Source organism: Apus apus, chromosome 16 (genome assembly GCF_020740795.1).
Source record: "Apus apus isolate bApuApu2 chromosome 16, bApuApu2.pri.cur, whole genome shotgun sequence".
Taxonomy (NCBI): domain Eukaryota; kingdom Metazoa; phylum Chordata; class Aves; order Apodiformes; family Apodidae; genus Apus; species Apus apus.
The window spans coordinates 3915358-3933299 of record NC_067297.1 but is presented as its reverse complement, the minus strand read 5'-3'; the positions used below and the strand labels follow the sequence as shown (position 1 = coordinate 3933299).

The window sequence follows — 17942 nt, the reverse complement described above, 5'->3', positions numbered from 1 at the left end:
TGGTTATAGGATGGGCTGCCTTACTGGGGTGGGTGGTATGTGCTGGGGGGGTTGGTTTAGCACTGGGCTACATTTGGGCTACCTGCAAACCCTTTTCTGTGAGTGTAAATCTGTTAATTAGCACCAGCTGTGTCTGGCAACACTCCAGCCTTTCTCCTGCTCTTCAGGTAGCTTGGTCATCCATCTTGTCTTAATGAGGAGAGGCTGAGAGACCTGGGGCTGTTCAGTCTGGACAAGGGAAGACAGAGGGGATCTTATTAATGCTTACAACTATCTGAAGGGTGGGTGTCAAGAAGTGGGCCAGTCTCTTTTCAGTGGTGTGATAGGACATGGGGCAAGGGACAGAAACTGCAACAGGGGAAGTTCCACCTCAACAAGAGGAAAAACCACTTTACTGTGAGGGTGACACGGAGAGGTTGTGGAGTCTCCTTCTCTGGAGACTTTCAGGACCCATCTGGGTGCCTTTCTGTGTGACCTGCTCTGGCAGGGGGCTGGACTCGATCTCCAGAGGACCCTTCCGTGGTGGAAATGCAGGATGACCTGCGGGGTGCCAGGGATGAGTGGCCGAAGGGAGGTGAGCTGGAGGTGATGCCGGTGCCCCCCAGGTGCGGGACGCGGGGCTGGGCTGCGAGCGTGTTGCGTGAGCAGCATTTGTAGGTGAGACCAAAGGCGTTAGCCACGTTGTTGATTACAAGTATTTAGAAAACGTAGTTTTATGTGCTTAAAAAAACCCCAAATAATCTTCAACCCAGACATGCTGGGTTAGTTTGTTTCCAGCTGCATGGGATACAAATTAAGACACGTGAGACTGCGGAACCAGCCCGTGCAGAAGAAACACGGAAATTAGAACTGGTGAGAGACAATTGCCTTAAAATACAGACGTACTTTAGAGCTGGTGAACCCGCTGCAGCGGCACCGCCCGCGGGCCGGGCCCTGCCCTCCCGGCGCTGTCATGGCGGCGCCACCCCGGGGGGGGGGGTGTTCCCGCGCATGCGCCGCGCCCCGCCCGCCGAGCGTCGTCGTGTGTCGTCCCCCTCCGGGCGCGCTGCGCATGCGCGGGCGCCGCTGTCAGTTCCGGCTGTTTGTTCGGGAAGTGGATCCGGAGCCGCCGCCGCCCCCTCCCCCCTCCCCGCTCGCTCCGCCGCCCCGGCCGCTCCCGCCGCCCCGGCCATGGCCAGGGACTACGATCACCTCTTCAAGCTGCTTATCATCGGGGATAGCGGTGAGAGCGGCGCGGCTCCGGGGCTGGGGCGTTAGGCCGCTGGTGGGGTGGCCGCCCCTCGCCGCCGTCTGGGCCCTGAGGCGCCTGAGGGGCGGGGGCGGCGCGGGGGGGGGCGGGGGGGTCCCGGGGCTCCCTCCCGGGTCCCGGGGCTCCCTCCCGGGGCTGGGGTGGCCGGTTTCCCGGCGTCGGGGCTCGGTGGAGGTGCTGCCGGTGCCGCGGCGCGGGCTGTGGCCGGGCGGGGGTCGGCGGCCCCCGCGCCGTGGCTGAGGGAGGGGGCGTGTGTGCTCGGGCTGGGCCGGGTTGTGTCTGGTGAACCTGCGGAACTGGCTGCCGCGGAATAGTATGGTAAATAGCTTGGCCGGGCTTAGGGAGAGGGAAGATCAGGCACGTCTGAGCGTTCGTGCAGCATCAGCCCGCGCCAGCCGCGTGTTCCCAGGCGCCCACCGACCTGGGGCTGGGATGGGGGGGGAATTCCCTGCCCTGTGACAGGCGGTTTAAGGCATCGCTGGGAAGGGCTGGCTGCTTCTCTGCCCTACGGGCCATTGTTTCCAGTGTGGCAACCACTACGTTTTAGTACTCTTTTTATTACCCTAATTATTATTTGAGACTCTCTTCATACTTTAACCTGAAGTCTCAGTTCCAGAGTTTGTCACTTTCTTTTTAAGAAATCCGTGAAGAGCCAGTAGCTTTGTGTATTTCTAGTTAAGGTGTAGGATGCAAATAGTTATAGATTTGGGGGTTTTGATAGGGTTTTTTGAAAACAGACCTATTGATACTGCTGCAGCAGTTCAGAAGCTTCTGGAGGGCCAGCATGTGAACTCAGCCTGTGTCTGGTGCTTTAGTCGTGGTACATAAGAGTTGTGACTGGGAAGGTTCCTGCCTTCAGTCCAGCTGGGTGTTGGTAACACTCCAGCAGCTTACAGTTTGATTTCCATAAAATGGAGAAGATGGCATCCACCCTCTTCTTTTAATAGAGGTGTGGTCCATAAGACAGCAGGTCCTGGCATGCAGCGAGGCATCGCTCTTGGGTGAAAATGCAGTGTTGCTTGATCTTGGCAGTTGTCAGTCACCTCCAGAAGCTTTAGATGTATGTAAAAATATTTTATTCTGTGTCTGCATGGAGGGATCTAAAGATCAGCTTCAGCTTCAAAAACAGCTTAAAACCCCTGGCACTTTCAGGAGCCTATGGGTTATTAAAACCAAATGCTGCATTCGGAGTAAAGAAGTAACTCTTGCTTGCTGATGAGTTTCAAAACTGTTCAGGCAAGATAAACGGGATGGTGAGGAGTCTGAGGAATACTTCTCATTTTGAACAATTAAATCAGATTTCTTGGCTGAGTCTTCTTGTGTCCCTGTAGTTTATCCAGAGAGAGGAAAGAAGCGCTGTGAGAACTATTGGGTTGCCTGTGGTTCTCTGTTGTTGTAATTAAATATCACTATGTAGTTTGAGTATTGATTTTTCTTTTTAGGCTTTGTTTTTGCTAACCCCAACCAGAAAGCTGTGTCCCTGCTTTCACAGAACACTTTGCTTGCCTTGTTTATTGGTGTTTATTCCTTGCAATAGGAAGTAGGACTGATACTGGATAGCATTATTATGTCTCATCTGCTTTCCTCTGTATGCAAATGTGTCAAGAGGATAGTAGGTTTGTGTGTTTTTAGAACAGGTCATCTTGAAAAGCTACTGGTGATCTCAGTTGTGCCAGATATTTAAAAATAATACAGCTGATCTGTGCTTTGCGTGTACTTTAATTAACTGTAACATGCAGTAAGATAAGGTTGTTAGAAACTGGTATGGCTCAGAAATTTGCTTTTAATTTTGGTTTTGCAAAGCCAGTAGGCCTTTGTTTTGTTTCATTTTGTTGCCTTCAACAACCAAAGAGGCTCTGCTAGCCTCCTCTTTGCAGCTCTCCAAATAACTCTGTGTAGGAAGTGGAGGGTCACACTGAGTGTGGTTTCTCTATAGATGAACTGTGCGGGTCAGAGGCAGTGTTTGTTTAGTGAGATCGTTGTCATCAGGAGCATGTAGAGCTTCCTGAGTTCAGGAGGTTTCTCTTCTCTAGAAGCTGCTGAGAGCAGTGTAGACAAGACATGTCTGTGCAGTGGTGGACAGACTGACGGAGCAGTGTTCCTGTGCAGCCCCTACAGCTCTGCAGTGTGGCCTGAGGCTGACTGAAGATTTAAGAAGGTGGTGTGGTCTGACAAGTGTGTGGGTTCCAGCACCTACTGTCTTTGGTTAAGCAGGAGGCCAAGGCTGTTTGATCAAGAAGTGTAACACTTGCTGAAACTTTTGTTAGTGTTTTTTAACCTTAGCCAACTGGCATTTTGCAGGCATTTAGCACTTGCTAAATAGTCTTCTCTTAAATTGTAGGAACTGCTCTGCTACCTTTTTTGAACTCAGAGGTATTCACAGTATGATGCTGTAACTTTGTATTTTGTAGTAGCATTCTTGTTTTTCTTTGAGATTTGTAATACTCAGTGAGAAGTGAGCATGGCTTCTCCAGAAGTCTAGTGATTTGAACTCTTTGCAAATGAGATCTGGTTTACTGAATAATTTTGGGTGGTGTTTCATTTGCTTGTTTGGTTTTTTATATTCTGGTAGCTATCTTCTGATGCCAGCAGCTGAGAACTATTGAAGTTCTGTACAGTGTTTGCCCATGCTTTTTGCACGGGTCTTCCATTAAGAAGAACTTTAAGGTTATACATCGTCAAAACAATTAGTTTAAATAACTTCTACCTGAAAAGATACAATACATAATCACCCCGGTCAAGTTGAATTTTCTCTTCGTGCCATAGCAGATTTTTTTTTTTTTGGGAGGGAGAGGAAGGGACATTAGCAGCAGAGATACTGTGCAGAGATAACAACTTGGAAGCTTTCTGATACTGAGATTGGGTGTGCAGGAATGAGTTTCTTACGATTCTTGTCTGAAGCACTGTGAAAAATGCTTCCCTGCAACAGGGTGTGATCAGGGTGCAAACAATCATACAAGGAAAACCTGGATGAAGTGCTACTCAAAGCACTTAGAGAAATGTTTTGTGGGACATTTTGGCAAAAGGTACAACTTCAGAAAGGTATGTGTCCTTCCTGTTGAATGTGGAACTGAGTCTGTTTTGGATGGCTGTACAGAACAATGGTTCCCAGCTCCCCTGTTTGGTTTAGGCTTCTGTTAAACTGTGGCCATGATAACATAAGCTTTGTAGTACCAAACCCTAGTCTGATTGTCTAAGTAGTCCAAATTCCACTGCCGTGCAGCGCGGCATAAATGAATGGGAGGTAGGCAGTGGTGTTCAGCCTGATGTGCAAGTGGAATTCAATAGAGACCTTTAGAGCAGGGTTCTGAGCACTTGTTAATTGGCACAACATACTCCTTTTTTGATCTTTCCTCAGCAAATCTACTGATTGATCATAAACCTGCTTTCAGTTATTACTTTTTTATGACTTCTTAGAAGTGACCAGAGTTCAAAAGATATTCTTGGGGAGTTTGGTGAGGGCTGGAGAAAGGAGGGGATGAAAAAAACCCAACCTTTTACTGCTACAAGAAGCACACCAATCATGGAGTGACTGCAGTGTGCCTAGTCAAATTTTCAAGGAGGATACTGAGATGAATAATCAAAGTGAATGGTACTAAATTATCTGCTGAGAAAAGAGCCTAGTTAGAGTTAAAAATGCAACGAATGGGTAAAATCCTGTTATGCTACCTGACACTCAAGATGACTGTATTCAAAGATCTTGCTGTCTTTGTTTGTCATAGGTGTGGGCAAGAGCAGTTTGCTGTTGCGTTTTGCAGATAATACATTCTCAGGTGAGTGCTTTGTTTACTCCAGTAACTGAAATGATCAAGGTCTGCCCAGTGCTGCTGGCTCTCAAGGAGTTGTTCTTCTGCCTTTATCTACCATGGCCTGTACCAGGGATACCTTCTGTTTCTAACTTTGCTTCCCTTGGCGTAAGCCTGTACAAGCCATCCCATCTGATCTTCCCTTGCAACTGAGAGTCCTGCAGTATTTAAATACTGTCATGGTTTCAGAAAAAGCTTTGGTTTTGTAGCTTATGCTGTGCAGGCTTCCTATTGGCCATTTGGGATCTAGATTGATAGAATGTTGTGGCTAAACCACTTATATTTGCATTTGTGGCACGGGTGGCTTTGTTGGGAGGAAACTCTTATAAGTGATTGCATGAGCATTTAAAGCAAACCTTTATCTCAGAATGTTCACAAGTGCATTATTGGCATAGTTACTGTCCATTTTTTGAGATATTTGGGTGCTCGCCCTTCACCACCACTGCGGTAGAAGAGTAATTTAATTTTGTAACACTGAGTTTTAAATTTTAAGGGTGGTACGGGAGAAATGGCTTGAAGGCTAGAAAAAAAAGCTGTTAGCTGCAGATAAAAATACATAGATCAGCATGAGCTGATAAGGCTTTTTTAAGTGATAAACAGATAGGGAGAACCTTGTTCTCCTGGCCAATCTGAGAGCTGCTGCCAAATAGCATCCAGAAGTGTGCTTTGGGATATCCAGAATGGATAAGACTTACGTTCTTACTTATCTCTGCTTTCCCTTCAGGCAGCTACATTACCACAATTGGAGTGGATTTTAAAATCCGGACTGTTGAGATCAATGGAGAGAAGGTGAAGCTACAGATCTGGGACACAGCTGGACAGGAGCGCTTCCGGACTATTACATCAACGTGAGTACAACTGGGCTTAGTGATATGCAGCTGTGTGCTGTGTGTGGATCTTGTAGTTCAGAGTTATAGTTTAGATAGTTCAGTGTTGCAGTTGATAAGCTAACAATAGCTTTGCTGTCTGTATAGTGGCACTTCTCTCAGCTGTTTTAGAACCAGTAGCAGTGGTGATACTTTGGTTAGTCTTGAAACTGGCATTTCAGGTTTCCTTACTCTTCTATGTATTTCCATGGTGGATTTGTCTTATTCCTCTGCTGCTGGTTTGTAAATGGTAGAACTGGAGTTATTTCACTGTTCTGCATATACTAGACAACATGTCTCTGAAGCCTGTCCAAGAAGGTCATCTTCTGATTCTGTGTGTTACAGAAGTATAGAGAGCAAACCCTCCCCTAGTGTCCCATAACTAATGAATAGCTTTGAGATCAACAAATAGGACTTAAAATATTTGGGTTGTTTTTTTTTAGGAAAAATGCATTTCAGCAGCTGTCTTTGTGTGGAGTTGTGTTGAAGTAGATGCCCACCTGATGTTAACCTTTTCCTTGATTTGAGTTCAGTTTCATTCTCATTGTCCTTTTGAACAGCATGTGCACAGCTTTTCCTGTTCCTGAAGAAACCACACCCAGCTGCAGTGGTGGGAGCGAAGAATAAAATATGGTTGTAAATTGGTTGTAGTACAGGTGGGACTGCTCTCCACGGCACTAGCGGAAGAGAAAAAAATACACTTGGAAATGGAACTTTTCCTTCCTTTGGGTATTAAAAAATAATAATTCTTGAAAGACTAGGTGTTTCACTTGTTTTTTCAGGACTGACTTTGGCTCTATCTGAGAGGAGGGTAATTTTCAGCTGATGTACTGGTTGACTTGTTCAGGCATAAAAATAATGAGATTGGGTGCATCTGTGTCTGAGCAGCTGGAAGTGGGAAAATTGAACCTGCTGTGTCCAATGCCCCTTTCCTCTACACTTCTACACGGATAGTTCTGGATTACTTCCATTGTTCCTGAAGCGTTTGGCTTGAAAAAGCTCAGCTGCCTCTGGTGGGGTTCCTGTGTGTGACATCACTTCTGGTTTCAGCTGGGGCAGGAAGCAGTGGGGGAGGCAGCACTGCCCTGCTGGGCTCGTCAGCTGTGCGCCCGGGCTAGTCACTGAGTGCCCCAATTAGTGCTGAGTCAGCAAAGGGCCTTCCTGTTTTCAGATTCCCTGTCACGACGCCGAGCTGCCGTAATGAGCGTTGGCTCATGGGGCTGATGCCAGCTAGTTCAAAAAGCCATGGGACCCAGCACTGAGCAGGGAATACCAGGAAGGGAGGCTTCGTTTTGTGAATGGGAATGACTGCAGATGGGACTTTGTGTAGTGCTTTATTGAAAGATTTTTCTTCGTCTAATGTTTAAAATGCAGAAGCTGAAGTGGGTTGAAGGCATTTGTGCCATGATCAGCTGCTACTCTCCTGCATAGCTTTTTATCAAAGGGAGGTATATTTTACTCTTGGGGAAGTGAAGGTCCCAGTTTTCCTGCCTGAATTCTGGCGAAGTAGTTACAGAATCTTCCATGACGAGAAATATTTTAATTTTGTGCAACTTTAAGCGAAGAAGTTATTGTGTCTGAGTGCATTTGAAGTGTTGAGGAAGAACTCTTTGGGAATGCTGGTTATGTTGTTGTGAGGACTCCTTGCTGCCAGGTCAGCTAGCTGTGGCAGTCTGGTATTCCCTGATACTTTTCAAGAGATGCTCTGGACCTAAACATACCATCTGTAAAAACAGGACATAACAAGAGCTGGATTTTGGAAATGGTTCTATCTTTTTGTATTGGCAAAGCAATACTGTAACTGATTTAATTATCCCAAACTGAGTGACAAATTGAGTTACCATGCTAATACTTATGAAAGGTCTTGGCTACCAAATCATGGGTGTGAAAGTGCAAGTGCACTGCCAACAGCAGAAAGTCTTTGCTTGGTCTTTGACTAGGCTGAGGTTTGGATTGAGGTTAAGAATACAAAGGTGTTCCATCAGTATTACTCTGGTCCAGGAAGGCCCTTTACAGTTAGAGTTCAGATTGACGGTGAGCCAAGCCTGGCAAGGAAGTCTGAAATCCTTGTCCAGCTAGTAATAGGTTGGGAGTACTGCTGTGCAGACCGAGAACTGCAAAATGGTACAGGTGATAGCAAATAAACAGTAGAAAATTGGAAACATTAAAAGGTTATATACTATTTTGATTTTACTTTGCTGTGGCTGCAGAAGCTGAAGAACAGAATAAAACTGTTAAGAAATCAAGTTGATCTGGAGTATTCCACTGAAACTCAGGAAAATAAACTAGATCAGAATTACAAACAGGGAAGTATAAGTGACAGAAGCTGTTTTTACTGTCTGTTAAATGTAGAAATACTGGGATAGCTGGTGGGAGGAGAAGAGGAAAAGTTGTGTGAATTTGTTTGGCAAGGAAAGTCATCCAAACTCTAAATTGTATTTAAATTCACCAGAGATATAGCATGCCAGGAGTCACCTGTATTAGCAAGAATACTTAAGATGCATGAACAACCAGTTCCTGTACTTGATTTTCTCTTGTGGATTGAACTGCTTTGTTGTGATTCAAGCCTGTGGTTTTAGGTTTTAAGCTTTAAATAGTCATTGTCAGGTGCTAGCTCAGGATGAATACCCATAGCAGAGGGACTTTCTGCCATGCATTTGTGTGGAATGGCATGTTCAAGAGAGGGATAAGCTTTTTGTGATTATAAAATTACTGTATCTTGTAAACCAGATACGGCTGAAAGACTAGTCAACTGCCCTGTGACAATAGATGTGCTTCCAGGAACCTGAAAAAAAAGATTATTAAAAGTCTCTGGAATTGGTTAGAATTCTAGAGGACCAAAAAACAAGATATATGTATACTACAAACTAGTGAAATATTAAAGAATACTAATGATTTAAACAATGATGTATCTTTCAAGTTGGCCACTTTTTTTCTGGAAAAATGAACCTACTGAACTGTGCAGTCAATACTCTTCTCTCTTCTACATCTGACTTAGCTACTGTCATGCTTCATGAAACTAATAATTAAAACTCCAGATACTAATCTTGGGAAGCATTTACTGGAGGAAATCTGAGAACTTTCTTTTTGGTATCTTATAGCAGGAAATACCACAATGAAGGGCAAAATGTTCTCTTCTGCTTAGAAAGGTAATGGTCAGAGCTGTGAGGGGAGAAGGTGGATGCCTGAAGGACACCACGACTTTGGTTAAACCATTCTGAAAATGTATCAAGTCTGCAGTATTAGTACATAATGTTTCAAAGGCAGTAAGCTTCTGTCTTTAAGCTTCTTTAAATCTGATTCTCTAGGTAGAACAAGCAACTTGGGTGGTACTGTGTTTATTTGAGCTTAAATGTGATAATTCTTAAGCCTTTTCCACATCAAAGCTAAATTTAAAGCCTTTAGATCTAGTCTTTCCAACTGTTTGGAAGATAGTTTGCTCCTACCTATCATCCAAGGGCACATACAGGTCAGGTTTGTTTGTCTTTCACCTCAGTGTGATACTTTCACAAACACTATTCTGTATTTCATTGATGTATTTATCAGTAGGAGTAGCAGCAGGTACTGGCTTTTGAGATTTGCAGGGTACATGGCAGAGCACACCTGCCATGTAGAGGACAGCTAACATCAGTCACTTAGCCCTGGAGGCTGAGATTGAGAACTTTATTTCTCTTCTGCTGTCAGTTCTATGGTCTCCATCTTCCCTAAAATGTGGATGGGAGGAAGATAAGGAATTCTTTCCCTAGTGTCAAAGCCTCAGCTACCTCCTGGTTGCCGAAAGCACAAAATTTACACCTACTCCTCCATGAATGCCAAAAGCCCCATCTGTTCTCTGCTCACCAAAGCCTACAACGTGTTATGAAAGCAATTCTGCACTGCATCATTCTGAAATTTTAAGTTTGGGGCAGGGTAAATCACATTTTGTTTTTTAGTACTGTCCTGCACTTGGGGTTAGAGAATCTTTTCTCTACTTGTTAAGCCTAAAATGTTATCTAGAACATAAGGCTGTATCCAACAAACAGAAAATAGCATGACAAGCTTTTTGAGAAAAATGTATATGCTGGGGCTTAAGAGTTAGATAAAAAAGATAGTCATGGCCTTACCTCTGAGGCTGCTTAAAACATAATGTCAGCCAATGGAAAAAGTGACATTTTAGTATAGATGAGGGGTTGGCAACCTTTTTAGAACAATGTGCCAGACAACTTTCCCTTCCAAAAATAGAAGCAGTGTATGCTGATAGGAACTAAGCAGGAGTCAGGGGCTGCTGTCTTGCACAAAGGAAGATACTTCTGATGAGGTAGTTGGCAATGTGAGTGTTATGTGGCAGGAACTTCCAGCTCTTGGAGAGTTTTGAATACCACAGTGGTCTGTGCTGCGTGGTCCAGCCCACAGTCCTCATCTCTAGGAGCAAACAAACAGTAACTGTGCTGGTGACATGTCAGGAATAGGATCTCTATGTGCAGAGAGCATGTTATTCCACTCCCTGACATCATATGCTTTGCTTAGAAGGAAGCCCAGCTGCGTGGTCAAGGTAAGGAGCAGAATGATGCTCTGTTGGGTCCTCTGGTTTGGATGCTTGGAATACAGGCATGGTTTGATGGTGTGCACAGCAGAACAAAACAGCTTGATGTAGGTGTAGCTGAAGCTTTGTGTTTCTGTACAAGCTGAGCATTGTCTTTGCAAATGTTAAGCTCAGTGGTGGGGAGGAAGTGGCAGGTCAGCCCGAGGGTTGCTGAATTAAAAGACTACTAGGTGATATGGAAGAGTTTGAAGACAAATAGTTAATTGTTCAGATGTAGAGAAATCCAGCATGTTGATAGGACTGGAGATCTTTCCCTTTCTGATGCTATCACACAAAACAGCATTCATCAAAAACTGCGGTACATGTTCGTGTCAAGAGAGGATGGGTTATTTTTGCAAAGTGTGGATTCAGGCTATGGAATACTTTTTCCTCTATAAGATCCAAGTTACAAAATAAAGTTGAGCTTGTAAAGAAGTAAAGCACAAATACAGTGTTGGAGCAAGCTTTAAAGCTGTTAAAGGAACTGATTGCAAATAGACTAGAATATTGGAAGGTGCGGGATCTCTTAGGGGCTGGGAATAAGTAATTCTTACCTTAGTTCTTGCCAAGGAAGGTTAATGTACAGCATAAATTACTGCTAAAACATGACTTAGAAGAAGCGTTTGTCTTCTGCAAGTGCTCAGATGAGCAGTAGGAAAAGGCTGTCCTACTTGTGGATTAGAGAGTATTGATACTCAGTGACCAACACTGCAAAGTGATCATGAGAGAAAAGTGTGCCTGTCTGTGGAAGCCTGTCCTGATGGTTTGTAAAGGCAGGTGCTGCTGTTAGAGAAGGGATGATGAGGCTGAAGGTGGGGAAGAGATAGTGACTTGCTAAAGCACATCACTAGCAGAAGTGAGCTGAAGCTCTGAGATCTTCTGAAGGGCATTTGGGTCAGATTAAAAGGCTTTGAAGGTCAAAGGTGTGTTTGCTGAGTTGAAATAAATTGTCAAAGAGAAGCAAAGTGGTTGCAGTGGGCATCTCCAAAGTCCAGTGGAAGGGAGGGTGCTGCAGGAGGTGCTTGTGGTAAGAGCTCAAGGTCTAGAAATGCTGTCACAATTGAAGAGAAAATCTTTGATTTTGGTATGTTGAATTCTTGAGTTTGTTCTATTAAAAATCTTAATATTGATCATAAGAAAAAGGAGGAAATTAAAGGGAAGAAGGCAAGCTACACAAAATATAAAAACTGGATGCTGGCAAAGACCTAGCTGTCAACTGTTTCAAATTTTTGGGTTTTTTGTGTTTTGTTTTGTTTTTTTGTCAAAGCTGCCTCATTTGCAGTAGGGAAAATACCTGGTAACCCTGTGAATGTGGCTGAAAACTGAGAAGGTGCAGCTTGCTTTTTTTTTTCTTTTTTTTTTTTTTTTTTACAGCATTCTCACTGTGCACATAGTGTCTGCCTTCAGTAGGTTTATGCAGGTGATAATGTTGGAACTTGAATTCAGATGTTTTTCTTGCATATCAGAATTGCTCATAATCTTTTAAAGGTGCTGGTTGACCAAGACTAATGGGAGCACAGTGAAATGAAGCTTATTTTTAATTGCTAAAGGTAGCAGAGCTCATTGAGTGCACATATGGAGTCGATCTGTTGAGTAGGAAGGTGTGATCAGAACACAGTCGCTCAACAAGACTGAAATTTTTGTGAGCTCAAGAGGACTGTGACTGAGGGTTGAGTATATTTGGACATCTGCTGAAATTTGAGTCTGTAAGTGATCTTTCACAGTTAAAAAATTACTGCAAAAATGTAATGTGGTCTGTACAAACCAAAGGTTCCCATCCAGTTCTGAGGCCATACTGGGGGCACTGCTATCTTTTGCTCACGTAGCTGGAAGACACTATTAATCTTTGAAGGTCTCAACAACCTGGACAAGGAAGTAAACTGCAATCTTTGGACTTTGAAACTACTTCTATAGATTAAATGAGCAGAGAACTCTGCAGATTTACAGGAATTGTATGTGTTCTAGTCGTTGTAAAATAATTAATTCCAGTGGAAAGAAAATGGGGGCACCTAGTTGCCCTAACTTTGGGATCTTATCAAAGCTATGTAAGAGAAAACTTTGATACCTGGCTTCAGTCAACATTTATTGTCTGTTCCTGCTCCATAGGTATTACAGAGGAACACATGGGGTCATTGTTGTCTATGATGTAACCAGTGCAGAATCTTTTGTGAATGTAAAACGATGGTTGCACGAAATTAATCAAAATTGTGATGATGTCTGCCGGATACTAGGTAAGTTTTAATCAGCCAGTTACAGCATCTTATTCAGACCTGCTGAAGTGCCAAACTGATGTTTTGTGTTTTGTTTTTTTTTCTTTTTTAGTGGGGAATAAGAATGATGACCCAGAACGAAAAGTGGTAGAAACAGAAGATGCTTATAAATTTGCTGGGCAGATGGAGATCCAGTTGTTTGAGACGAGCGCCAAAGAAAATATTAATGTGGAAGAGGTAATATAATATGCAGAAGAGAATCAATAAAATAGGGATAATGGTTTGGAAAAAAATAGGAATTACGTACTTAAGAAATATACAATACTTCGCACAAGTTGTGAGTAGCTAAAATGTCAAGAAGAGACATCCAGCTATGTTTGAAAGAGTTGCGGAAGCCAAGTGAAGGTGCCCAGGTTGCATTGTCACTGGCTTTACAGTATTAACATTAGGCATGGTCTAAGGAGCGACTTGGCACTTGAGAGAATGGTTCTGGGAGGTAGGACTGTCTGATCGTCACTCCTGGACTGGCCTGGTTTTATTTACTGGTTTGGGAAAGGGGTTAGAGGTGTTACTGATTTAGCTTGGGAGTGGGTTGGGAAGGTCCTGGATTTCTGCTCAGCCCATAGTAGGTTGGGGAAGATCTCTGAACCCTTACTGAAATATCAAGAGAAGTGGAATTGCTTCAAGAGAACAGCACCCCAGAAAAGCTAGCCTGAGTTCCTGGGTGGTCTGACCTTGCTTGTTTTTCTTGCAGATGTTTAATTGCATTACAGAGCTAGTCCTGCGAGCAAAGAAAGAAAACTTAGCAAAGCAGCAACAGCAGCAACAGAACGATGTGGTGAAGCTAACGAAGAACAGTAAAAGGAAGAAGCGGTGCTGCTAATGCCCTTTCCCTGCTGCAGAGACTCTGCTCTCAGACAGATCAGCCCCTCCAGCTAGACTCGGGCAATTCCACTGGGGCAGGCTTTGGGAGGACTTCCTCAGTTTTGTGCCGTTATTTAAAGATTATTTTTTCTCCATGTTTTCTATCAAGAGGCGCTGGCACCTTAACACTTCAGTGCCAAGAAGGTATCGGATGGAATCTTGCCCCCCTCTCCTCCCCTGCTCATTCCAGTGCGCCTTGTAGTCAAGAAGGACGTTGCCTACCAAGTGGACTAATTAACCCAAGAGTTTGTATATAATGTATATTGCTTTAACCAGCCTCACCTCCCTGTTGTCGCTTTGGCTTATGCCTTCTTAATGTCAACCAATCATGGACTGCAGAGTTCATCTTTTTAAAGAAATAGTACAAAGTTCTTAATTTGAGTTGGCCCCAGGCTGGCAGCAACTGCTTCCTGGGGCCTCTGGCTTCATTTCTGTCGGGCTCCAGGCTGGCAACTGGTGCTGCTGGGGCCTGTGGCTTCACCTGGAGCTCCAGGCTTTTACTGGGGCTCTGGCTTTGTTTTTCTAGGTACCAGGATTGCAGGTGTTGCTGCTGGAGCCTGGGGTGTCACTTCACCAGCCCCTAGGCTGGCAGCTGGTGCTGCTGTTGGGGCCTTGAAATTCAGTTTGCCATGATCCAGGCTTGTGGCTGGGTCCTTGGGTTTCACCTTCTTGTGCTGCAGCCCAGCTGTACCTGTGCTCTCCTTGAGTTTGTATCAAGACACTGAAAAACAAACTGACCATCAGAAGTGGGATTTATTTGGATAAAACCTTTTTTTTTTTAAAGGCAAAGTTTAACTCCTTTGACCTCTGCTTCTGGTTCTGCCAGGGTCCTAAGTGAGGGTCCACTTCTTTTGAGAACAACAAAAACCACGTGATTCTGCCAAAAAAACCCAAACATTTCCTCATTTCCCTGTCCACAAATAGATGATCTGAACTTGAATGTGAATTTTGGCGACAAAGTTTTTGAGAGAGAAAAGGCATGAAAATAAATCCAGCTGTTCTGGATTGATGTCTGACTGTGAAAGCTGCTGCAGGATCATTCCCAGGATTCTTCTGTTAGAGAGGACTGCTGTTCAATGTAAGGAAATTGAAAGTTTCTTACTTGGGTTATGTGGTGGTGGAGGATCACCCTTTGAACCAAACTGGTCTCACTATGCTCAGCAGTGTTTTCCTGGCCCTTGTTGGCTTTTCTGGGAAAACAAGGGCTTGGTTCATCAGGTGTCGTTAAAGGTGGAGAGTGTATGTGTGTGCAACTAAAATATCAAATGTCTGGGCTGAAAGTACATGCTCAGCACCTGAATAATTGCCTAATTAATAACAATTTTTTCCTTAAAATGACTAAAAGGCATGGAGGGTATGACTTCCTTTAAGACATTGAAGGTGGACATACAGTTTGTCAGTAAGTGGCCCTGTGGAAATGCTGGCCTTAGTTTTTGGTAGGATATGATTCACCAGTGTCCATGAGCTTTGAATCAGCCCACTTCTCTCCCTCCCTCCCACTCCCCCAGGAGAGGCTAAATTTTAGTCACTTATTTTGCCTGCATTTTTTTAGATTTTACGGGTTGTGAGCCCCAATGATACAATCACATCACAATCAATCACTTGAAAGACTTTAAAAAATGCAAACAATGAATGTGTAACACACTGGTTTTTTTAATCAGTTCAGGTGCTGGGATTATGTATCCAGCTGCCTTCACCCATCTCTTTTCTTCACATATCTTTCATTGATAACCCAAGACTAAGAATGAGCTGGGATGATATTGCCAGCGTGAGCTCTGATAATTTTAAGACTTGAGCAGCTATGGAGAGTGGCAGCTTAAGTGACACCAGTCCATCCTGTCTGCTTTCTGATGTTGAATGTGGTGTGTGCTCAGGGAGGGAGCTGGGTCAGTCCTCGAAGCCTTCCTGTTGAAATGAAGCTGTCCTGTGGTGGTTGTCTCTTTGAGATGAAAGGGCCCAGCTGCATCACTTTGGGACTCTTGTGGTAGCGTGTGTGCAGATCTAGGAGGGAGTAACTTCATATAGGCAGAAGTAAAGAAAATGTCTGAATTTACTGGAAATGATGCAATAAAATGAGGAAATGGTGCACCCAAGCCTGGAGTGTTCTCTTATATGGAAAGATTGATCCTCTTTGAGTCCAGGTCTTTGTGGCCATGGTTTGAACCCTGCCAATCCAGGTGTCCAACTTCTGGCTTGAAGTGGGATTTTGTTTTCTTTTTTCCTAGAGCTGGCTGTAGAGGAGCAGTTACCTCTGCTCTTGACACTGACTTTTCAATTGGAAGGGGTTGGGACACTGTCTCTAGTGGTGCTGATGTGAAGTTTCCTAAATGTTGAGCAATGGAATGTCTAACTGGTTTGCTAGGATTATTTCTGTAAAGAAAGTTTCTAATTATGCTTTTTAAATAATTTTAAAAAACTAAAAATAAAGGTTACAAGCTGCCAAATCTTTTTTGAGGCTCTGTTTCTTCTGCTGTCCAGCATCTGGAGGTGGAAGGTGGCAAGCCAGGGGTGAGCTCTTCTGCTGTACATAAGAGGGTTTTTTTTTCCCAGTTGTGGTATTGGCCAAACCACAATTCATGCTTTCAAATGTTTACTTCCTAGTCTGGTTTTTCAATGTGAAGGAAAGAGTGGGCTGGAACTGGTAACCTTATTTCTGCGTTTGACTGTGTAGAGAGAATCCTCAGGACATGTAGATGGTCTGAACTGCAACTGGCACTGGAGGTGTTTCATTGTTGGTCTGTGTTTTGTGTCTAAACTCATTAAAGTTGTAATATCATTCCATATAAAACCCAGTAAATTATACAAATGGCTGGAAGGTGGAGAAGATTGACAAGCTCACCTTTCTATTTTCCTGTGTGGCAGGAGATATAAATGCTTTAAATGTTCTTTCTCCAGGACCATTCTCTTCTGAACACATGCAAGTGATTTCTGCAGCTGAATTTCTTGGGATGATGAAGTGCTAAAGATGCTGTTAGGTGTTAAGATGTCAGTTCAGAAAGGGAGCTTGTTTGGCAGCTAGACAAGGTAAGCAGTGACTTGAGAGCTGAGACAGTATCATATAAATGATTGCTTTATTCTGAAGAGAACTATTTACAAAAGAAGTAGAGCATTGTTTTTACTAAAAATATGCCTTTATAGATTTTTATAATATGTATCTTATAAAAACCATACATTTATTTACATTACTGCTACATACAAAAATTACAGCACTGTGGTATATGTACATATCTATAGGTACATTCTTTCTGCTTGTCCCTGCTGTGTGCTTTTCCCCCTCTCAATCTGAGGGAATCGTTGCTGCAGCACCCAGACACTTCCTTTCTTGGCTTTTTGGTTAAAACAATCTTGCTTTTTATAGCCGAGTGGGGAGTGGAGTGTTTGCCTGATGGAGAGGCAGGCTGGAGTTTCACATCCTCAGTAGGACAAGTGCATACAGCCATCAAGTCCTTGTGCACACAGCGCTGCTTGTAACCTCATTTCTTGCTTCTCTGTGCAAAATCAGTCTGTTCTCAGTAATTGATCTGTTGTTCATCTCGATGGCAAGTTGCTGATCTAAGTTTGTATTAAGATAAAGTGCTAGTGACTTGCCTTTCATTTATACTTAATTGTTTCTTGTTTCCAGTTGCTTCCCTTGCAGTGTTTTCTAAAGGGAGATTGACCCCTTTTCCCTTAGGCTAAGCATAATAAACATTTGCTCAAACAGTCACCTGTTACTTAACTGTGAGAAAGTTCTTTGTAACCTTAATCTCAGCAGGCAATCTTCTTTGTGCAATATTTGAACAGTGACTGTGCAGCACTACTGTTTCATTTACCATTATCTCAAAAGCAAGGCTGAGTGTTGTATTTAGAGCTGCTGATCCCACTCCTTAAATCTGCTTAGGGGTCCTGAGTACCTGCTGGATTAATGTGCTTCCTCCATCTCATTCACTGGAGCAGATGTTTTCCTTACGCCATGTGTGTCCTAGAAGTATCAGTTATCACAAGTGGAGTGTCTTCTGACCCAGCACTGCAAGGATGATTCCAGGCTCCTGGCCATGACAGGATGGAGACGAGTGCTTTAATGACAGCCCAAGGTGAAATAGTCAGAACCCTATTAAAACATAACATGACAATTGAGATGTGAAGCACTGCGTTGATGAGGTTTTGGTAAATAACAACAAAACTTAGCTGCTCTGTTAAGGCAGTTTCTGTTTCTGTTGAGTAGCAGCTCAGCACAAGGAGGTCTCCTTTGGTGTGTTGTCCAGTTCGTTAAACCCAATTCTCTTGTATTTCTGGGTTTACTAGTGCAACTAAGTCTTTAGGGTTAAGGGACTAGTTTTGAGAAAC

At 43.7% G+C, this 17942-nt stretch overlaps 1 protein-coding gene across 1 annotated transcript; it reads left to right on the top strand.

The window, feature by feature from the left end:
- The first annotated feature begins 1058 nt into the window (after positions 1-1058).
- Positions 1059-16060, top strand: RAB35 (RAB35, member RAS oncogene family). The gene is made up of 6 exons (XM_051634087.1): positions 1059-1222; positions 4972-5022; positions 5780-5903; positions 12589-12713; positions 12805-12929; positions 13447-16060. The coding sequence occupies exons 1-6, from the start codon at positions 1171-1173 to the stop codon at positions 13573-13575; spliced, it is 606 nt and encodes a 201-aa protein (XP_051490047.1). The 5' UTR covers positions 1059-1170; the 3' UTR covers positions 13576-16060.
- Positions 16061-17942: the final 1882 nt, after the last annotated feature.

Coding starts and splice junctions, on each gene's coding strand:
- RAB35 (XM_051634087.1), top strand. CDS start 1,171: ATGGCCAGGGACTACGATCACCTCTTCAAGCTGCTTATCATCGGGGAT. Junction 12,714..12,804: donor TGATGTCTGCCGGATACTAG/GTAAGTTTTAAT, acceptor TTTCTTTTTTAG/TGGGGAATAAGAATGATGAC. Junction 12,930..13,446: donor AAAATATTAATGTGGAAGAG/GTAATATAATAT, acceptor TTTTTCTTGCAG/ATGTTTAATTGCATTACAGA.